This window comes from Cicer arietinum, chromosome 6 (genome assembly GCF_000331145.2).
Source record: "Cicer arietinum cultivar CDC Frontier isolate Library 1 chromosome 6, Cicar.CDCFrontier_v2.0, whole genome shotgun sequence".
NCBI lineage: Eukaryota > Viridiplantae > Streptophyta > Magnoliopsida > Fabales > Fabaceae > Cicer > Cicer arietinum.
The window spans coordinates 66962154-66969896 of NC_021165.2; the positions used below are offsets into that span (position 1 = coordinate 66962154).

The window sequence follows — 7743 nt, forward strand, 5'->3', positions numbered from 1 at the left end:
ATCTATTATATTTATATAATATAAGTTTTATAACTTAAAAGTACATTAACCATAAACCTAGTCGCAATTAGTATTGCACACTAGTCAATAGTAAATCACCAACTAATGAATGTCATATATAAATGTACAATGTTAAAAGAAAATGGACATCCGCATATATAAATTTTCATAAATTTTTTTTATAAGGATTAAAACCTAAATTTATGGAGATGAAAAATATATATTTAATTCCAAAATTTGATTAATAGTCACTTACATCATGATTTATGTAAAAAAAAAAAAATTAGAATCAATCTATACAAATTAAACTCTTAAATCCATTAAAAAAAATATAATTAAAAAAAATGAATGAGCCCATGTTGAAACTGGTTGAGGCGAAGAAGGTAATAATATATTTGTTGGTTCTCAAGCAATTTTCGCATTTCGCTGAGGATGCACAAAACCCCGATAGTGTGTGCTAGAGCTCTTCTTTTTCAGACTTATGCATTACCCTTACCTCAATTCTTACTATCCGTGCGTCATCATTCATCTACCAATTTGTTCGTCGCAGGTTTTCTCCTTCTCCAACAATTTCATTTCTCTTTTCTTTTATTTCGAAATTTCAGATTTTCAAATTTAATCTTTGGTTTTTTGTTTTGTTTGAAACGAAGGGCTTTCCTATAACACTAATGAAACTGTTCTCAGAGACACCTTTGGACACCATGGCCAAATCATCGAAGGTAAAATCAACAATCTTTTTTCAAATGTTTTAGATCCCCAAATTGGTTATATTGCTACTGATTATTGTTTTTTTGTTGTTGCAGTTAGAGTAATTTGTGACCACAAGACTGGGGAATCGCAAGGGTATGGATTTGTGAGGTTCAATTCTGAAACTGCAGCTGCCACAGCTCGCAAAGAATTGCACGGCCAGGTAATTCAAATTTTATATGAATCCACTTTATTTATATAATTTTAATACCTTTATATTTTCCATTACATGTTTTTCTTTTATATTTTTTATTTATTTTGTCCTTTATCTTTTACAAGTGATAAATTTTAATCATTTTTACAAAGTACAATAAAAGCTACAACAATATTTTTTGATTGTAATCTCTTCTAACAATTGTCAATTTATTGTTCACTATAATATTCTTTCAAAATAAAATTTATTTAATTCAATAATAAACTTATACTCAAAAAAACTGTCTTTATATGTTTTGAACCATACCAAACTCTTTGAAATGAATAATATTTATCAGAGTTCTGTTTATCTTTATCTTATTTTTGTTAAGTTTACACGTTTAATGTTACAACTATTTACGATAGTAATCGTACAACTGTTTCAAAAAATTACTATGAAAAGAACTAAAATTAATAATTTATAAAAGATAAATGACTTAAAAAAAGGATAAAAGACTAAAACAAATTTTTGATAAATAATAAAAGAATAAAATTATATTTAATCCTAATATCTTTTGAAATTGAAATGCATTCAATATCGTAATTTGCTTCCACTTTATTTTATCCTGATGTTATATGAACCTTGTTTTGTTCTCAATCATTTCTCAGATCGTGGATGGCAGACGAATTCGAGTGAGTTATGCGCACAAAGGGTAACTAACAAGTCTGTCAAATATTAAAAGATAGTAGTCCTGCAGCTACAACAAATTTAAACTTAATTTGATACTCAGATTCTATATTCTTAGCTTTTAGTCTATCGATTTGAATTGAAGTTCCTTGACTTCAAAGACAGATCTAGATCATCAACGAATTTGAAGTGCGGTGGTTTATTTCTGAGTTAATTAGTTATTATTGTATGCAAATATGTGCATAACAATATGTACAAAAAATACAACTCATTTTTAAACTTATCTGTGGAGACATGATTCCAGATTAAGACTTTGTATGCAATTCAAACATTTCACGATTATCAATTGAAGTGACTGGAACAAATTATTATAATTAGCGTATATGGATAGCAGATTTTATCTTAGAACCCTCCATCACTTTTGAGAAATTCACACACTTCCTGTTCGTGATTCTTGACTAAACAAACTGAAATCACGGATTATAATGGATGTTGAGGATCTAATAATGAACGTGAGAGGAGCTACACTGTAATACAAACTATCACGGTCACATTAATCTAAACCCAAATAAACAAAATTATATAGATTGTAGACTAAAAAGGAGTTCTAGGTAGAAAAATAAAACGGTGGAAAAACATGATAGCAATGAAAAAAATCAGAAGAGTAAAATCACTCAACTTTCGAAACCAAAATCACACATTAGCTATGACAGAGAATGAACGAAAAAACCTGAAATCTTACACAAAATTTTACTCTCAAAGGCATTGAAGAATACTCCATCAAGTCTTAAATATAACCAAAAAAATCAAGTAGTGAACTAAATCAAACATTATTGTCTCTCCTTCAACAAAATGAATCGCAGCCGTTGTTTAATTGTTTTCCGTGGTCTATTTCCTCACGTTATATTACTTGAACTAGTAAACCTAATCTGAGCCATAGTGAACAAAATATACATCGCATTAACAAGCTTGTTTTGTACACAAATCACATCAGGTGAAAAAAAAAAGAAAGAAAGAAATATCAAGAAGCAAGGCATTTGTGCTGGTTGGCAAGAGATGACTCGGGTTCATGCATGTACACGACACACTCGAGACATATAGACATTTACTGTGTTTTTGGTTTGGCAATCCTTTCCCACGTAGAAAATATCAACCTCAGTAAGGAGAAAAAGATTGCCTGGATGCAAGAAATCACAAAGTTCCAACAAGAGGATGGCCAATACCATGGATAAAGCAACCTGAAGAACAGACTTATGAGATGCCGAGGGTATTGCCCCACCTGTATCATTGCATAACAGTAACATCAGTATTTATTTAGTGGACAAGTACTTGGTATATACATATAGCTTAGCTCTTGCTCATGAATTAAGGCGCTATGTTGCAAATTCAAATATGTTGGAAAATAATTTGCGAATTCAAATATGTTGGACAAGTACTTGGCTCATGAAATAATTTGCCCTTTTAAGAAATATGTTGGAAAAGCGAAAAGTAGAAAACTACATCATTTGTGTGCAGATTCTATGAAGTCCTTTCAATAAAACCATCAATACTTTCGTCAATCTATTGGAAATTTAAACAATTTGCAATGATTGAATAGTCATGTAATGCCATCTATACAGAAGAACTTAAAAGCTTTTAGTAAAAAATAAAAATACTAACCGGAAAAAGCAAATCTAGTGCTTCCCAAGCAGCATGACGAACAGCTCTAGTCGGGTACATTGGACCACCGGGAGAAGTAAAACTATACAAACAAGTTTTCAATCTGGTACTTGTAGTCATTCTCAATTCCATACCTGTGCATTAGCATAAACAAAAGAATGGCTTAGCTGAGTCAGGTTGAGAGAAAAATATTCCATGTCCAACTATTGCACCTGAATGGTTGATGTAGTACCCTGAAGAACCTTAATTTCTGAAAGATAATGCAGCAGGACAGGTTCTACCTTTAGCTTTTGAAGCTGGTAAAAAAAAACATCAATTAAGGGTATTATAATTTCTTCATATGAAACAGAAGACTCTTAATTGTGAAAAGGTTATTCAGATGTACCTGATCAGTGAGTTCATTCACAAATATATCAGCAGGAGCACCAATTAAGAAAGCAGTTTGGAAAACAGGGCATTGTTTCAAGAAGCTATCGATTTTGTCAGCTGCAAAGAGAATAATATTAGATTTGAAAAGACTATAGCATCATTATTCATAGGCTAATCACTTCTCCAAATGGCTACCTGAATTGTAAAATAGAATGAACCGCGAGAGCAAAAGATACATATCTCGCTGAGCCTGATAGTTCAATGAAAATTAGAAGATTTCAGAATGCCAATGCTAGTGAAAAAGTACACTAGCTAAAGGTTCAATAAACAATTGTTGGCGGCATTATTGAAATGCCAAAAACTAAAATGATAGGGTATACCTGAACAGGAATTTTATTCAATCTACTGTGGTCTAATGCAACATCATCCAAGAGGTACTGAACTTGAGGGAAACACAAGGAATATGCAAAAAAAAACGGGAAAAGGAAACATCAATTACAGCATTATTCAGACAATAAATAATAGTGCAAATAAATATAGGATTCCACTGAAACTCTTACACGGAATACAGACCGGAAACGCCTTGTATTTGTTTGAATGTCAATCCTGTACATAGCACCGAAAATAATTATTGCAATTCCCAGATTGATTTTCCAAATATTCATGTCCACTCCATCATAGCAGAGATTCTAGCCCATGAGGCACGAAGACAGTCTCACAAACATTTGCCAAAATTGCCATTACTTTTGGTTTTATTTTTAATGGATAGGATAAGGTCAAATGGATAGCTATTGAATTGACATAGAAAGACTATTGATAAAATCGTGTAAAGCAAAAAATAAATTTTCACAACAAAGATAATAAATAGCATCCACAAATATTATTCTTCTTCTCATTTAGGAGTGGGTTTTCGAAGTTCATATTATCTTTTCAGAGCACGGTTTTTGAAAAGTGTAACTTATAAATGCCGGCCAATGCAAATCAACCTTGTCTTTTTGCAAGTTAAACCCAATCGAGTAACATTTTAATTTACAACAGTGTATTCATACCAGAAAACATTTGTGGCACCTTGAACCAGGGCAGATGAATACCGAAGAAGCACTTCTCGATTATCAAGATGAACTTCAAATAACTGCACATAGGTATTAAGAAGTTATCTACATTTACATCATAATGGAAGCTACTGGAAAAATGTTTTACAGATTTACTATATACCACAGAAATTGATAGGACTAAATAAAAGAGTTCCACAGTGATTCACAAAACTCAATTAGAAATTGACAGGAACTTGGATTTCTTTAGGAAATATGGAGATTGACTCCTTACAAGAGAGGAAAAACTTTGTAACCCCTCAAATACAGAAGTGAAATAACTGAAATGAAATTAAATGTCGCCAAGAGGCCAAAACCATCCCATCTCAAACCAGTACTATGTAAAAACATCAAAAATTCTCATAACAAATTTTAAATCATGTTTATCCCAAAATTCAAAATTATATAATACTGTATGCATTAGTTCAGGATTAACTATAATATACATATACATACATGTATTTGTATTAGTTATACTATAGATACTATAGACGTCACTACATACTATATATTTAAAATAGTGTGTTTCAGGTTCCTAAGGAAAAAATCTGCAACCTGTTTCAAGCATTTGACAAACAGGTTATATCAACTGCTAAGTAGACAGAAATTTGGGACCAATATAAGGAAAAGCAGCAGTTTTAGAAACTGTTGACAAAGCTAAATTCGAATAAACAATAATGCCATTATGAGTGACTCGTTTACCTTTTTAACAGAACCCAAATTGGCAAAGCTACTTGAATAACTCCTTTTTTATAAATATGTGAACATTCATATTCAAAACCAGCAATGAATGACCATATTATCACACTAAGTAAAACTGTCCTCAAGAAAGCAAAAGACGATATGGTGGACAGAAGCTTACATACCCATTTGTGAAACAGGAGAGCAAATATATGTGAAGCAAATGACTGGCTCCAGAGTTGGACAATCAAGTCAAGGATGGGTTTTCCACTTTCTGGCACTCGCACAACGTAATCAGCAAGCACATCATAGAAACACAACGGACCATCAATGGCATCATTTGCAGGAGAAATGACATCTTCTTCCTTGTTGACAATTACATCTGTCATTGTGAATAAAGAAAATCTGCATTTGGTATTTCTTGTTTTGCAAATAAAAAGATAATAGACACATATTCCCCCTCCCTCCTATAAAAAAAAATAAAAAGGTTATCCCCCCTTATTGAGATTTAAAATATACATTTGGTAGTTATGAATTCCATTGTCCTATATTCTACTCAGCTGTTTGCACCGCGATCAAATCAAGATTCAAATCACGAATCAGAAGATCTATTTTTTGAATCCTAAATGAATTTTCATGAATCATATATGATACATTACCATTAAAAATATGATATTTCTAAGTAGAAACAAGTGACATAGCAAAATTATAATATGATATATCATATACAAACATCAAGGGCCAGCTAATTACGTTTAGCAACATAAGACATATAATCCTACATATGTTCTACATAAAGAATAGTTATCTTTACATGAAAATCTCATTCTAAGAAAGAGAATTATCATCATCCAAATAGTGAAATAAAAACCGTGAGCATGCAAACAAGGTGAACCATGCACAATGACTCCAATACCATGCTTGAAGCACAAATTGCAATATGAATATTTGTACAAATAATTAGACTATAAGTATAAGAATAAGAATCAAATTTCGAAGCTACGGTTACCTTTGGCTCGATCATCGACCTCTAAAGCTATGTCAGCAAAGAGCTCCTGCAACAAATTGCGCCTCTGCGATGTATTAGCCAACGCCTGCAGAATCAGAGACAAAACAAAAATTCAATCAAGTAAACACAGCAGAAAAAGGAAAGAAAAAAAAAAGCAAAGAAATGTGATTTTATGTGCATCGAAGAAAAGTCACCCGCTGAAGCTTCTTATGGATCGCTTGAGAGAGAGCATCGAGATAACCGGAGGTTCGAGGGGCTGATTGAGTGTCGGACATTTCCGATCGGAATCTGAATCAGCAAAAACCCTAATTCCGATCCAGAAACGCCTTTATCATAATATTCTAGAATATTCGAAATTAAAGTATTAAATAAATCGAAATGAGATTATAATTATTTAAGAGGATGGTGTTCTTTCTTTCATTCTGCAGTTTTGAGTTCTAAACCGAACGCAAGCGATATCCTTGTTCTGTGTTGGTGTTTTTTTAATCTGATTTTATTTCTTTTACGATAAGTTATTGATGATATTGAAGAATTGAATAGGGTAAAACGTGGGAAACAAAAAAAGGTATGGTTGAATGGAATTGAATTGAATTAATGTTGTGAAGAAGCGTGGCCGTCAGATAGAGTCACACGCTCACGGGGATCCGACATGAAATGAATACTATGCAATGTTTGGTGCATTATTGGAATTGGATATGGATGCGGTGGCGCGGTGGAGTGATTACGGATTTGGATAATGAAAATGTCACGTGGCACTGGCGTGGATAGTACTATCTATATTTACTGTGTTGTCAATTTCTATCCGCGTACCTGACCGACAAGAGACAGAACCGATGAATCCTTTTTATTTTTTTATGCTTCTTATATTTTTATTTTTATTGATTTATTAAATTGATACTTTTATTTTATAACTTAACAAGTTTAGTTCTATATATTATTTTTTAATTTAAAAATAATGATATAACATATAATATAATTATATAAATTGATTAATATTCATAAAATTAAAATGAAATAACATAAAAGTTTAATTTTTAATTTTATAATTTTTTTTTATATTTGTAATATGATTAATGTCATATAAATAATTCATATATTTAAATGGTTCTATATCATAAAATTGTATTTTGTATATTTAAAATATGTCAAATTTATATTTTTTATTTATTTATTTATTTATACATTAAATAGTAAAACATTCACAAACAACATCGAGATTCAGGATTTTAACTCGAAACATGGTAGTTAATCTAATAATATTGTTATTTGTCGGTTGATTTAAGCTTTATAGATAACTTATTTTCAAATATATTCAACATATATATATATATATATTAATTCTAGTAACTTTAACAATATAGTTAATA

The 7743-nt window shown here is 31.2% G+C and overlaps 2 protein-coding genes across 3 annotated transcripts; one reads left to right on the forward strand and one right to left on the reverse strand.

Annotated features, from left to right (window-relative positions):
• Window positions 1-360: 360 nt before the first annotated feature.
• On the forward strand, window positions 361-1941 carry LOC101505465 (glycine-rich RNA-binding protein 2, mitochondrial). Its single transcript, XM_004505825.4, has 4 exons — window positions 361-550; window positions 651-719; window positions 804-910; window positions 1549-1941. The coding sequence occupies exons 1-4, from the start codon at window positions 433-435 to the stop codon at window positions 1594-1596; spliced, it is 342 nt and encodes a 113-aa protein (XP_004505882.1). The 5' UTR covers window positions 361-432; the 3' UTR covers window positions 1597-1941.
• Window positions 1942-2284: 343 nt separating this feature from the next.
• Window positions 2285-7133, reverse strand: LOC101505149 (uncharacterized). 2 transcript variants are annotated; one of them, XR_001144162.3, is made up of 11 exons: window positions 6571-7133; window positions 6377-6461; window positions 5553-5749; window positions 4645-4727; window positions 4156-4201; window positions 3976-4032; window positions 3791-3845; window positions 3612-3712; window positions 3439-3522; window positions 3227-3360; window positions 2285-2846 (listed from the first exon to the last, which is right to left on the reverse strand). XR_001144162.3 is itself a non-coding variant. In XM_004505824.4 (11 exons), exons 1-11 carry the CDS (start codon window positions 6649-6651, stop codon window positions 2673-2675), a joined length of 1077 nt encoding a protein of 358 aa, XP_004505881.1. In that variant the 5' UTR covers window positions 6652-7125; the 3' UTR covers window positions 2285-2672. The 2 variants fall into 2 exon arrangements, 1 of the variants encoding a protein (XP_004505881.1); XM_004505824.4 differs by having other exon boundaries at window positions 3459-3522; window positions 6571-7125.
• Between the last annotated feature and the right edge of the window lie 610 nt (window positions 7134-7743).

Excerpts from the sequence above, each read along its gene's own strand:
- LOC101505465 (XM_004505825.4), top strand. The coding sequence starts at position 433 with ATGCACAAAACCCCGATAGTGTGTGCTAGAGCTCTTCTTTTTCAGACT. Across the intron at positions 551-650 it reads TACCAATTTGTTCGTCGCAG|GGCTTTCCTATAACACTAAT; the intron begins GTTTTCTCCTTC and ends TTTGAAACGAAG. Across the intron at positions 720-803 it reads CCATGGCCAAATCATCGAAG|TTAGAGTAATTTGTGACCAC; the intron begins GTAAAATCAACA and ends TTGTTGTTGCAG.
- LOC101505149 (XM_004505824.4), bottom strand. The coding sequence starts at position 6,651 with ATGTCCGACACTCAATCAGCCCCTCGAACCTCCGGTTATCTCGATGCT. Across the intron at positions 4,728-5,552 it reads CTCTCCTGTTTCACAAATGG|TTATTTGAAGTTCATCTTGA; the intron begins GTATGTAAGCTT and ends ACCTATGTGCAG. Across the intron at positions 4,202-4,644 it reads GGTGCCACAAATGTTTTCTG|GATTGACATTCAAACAAATA; the intron begins GTATGAATACAC and ends TGCTATGTACAG.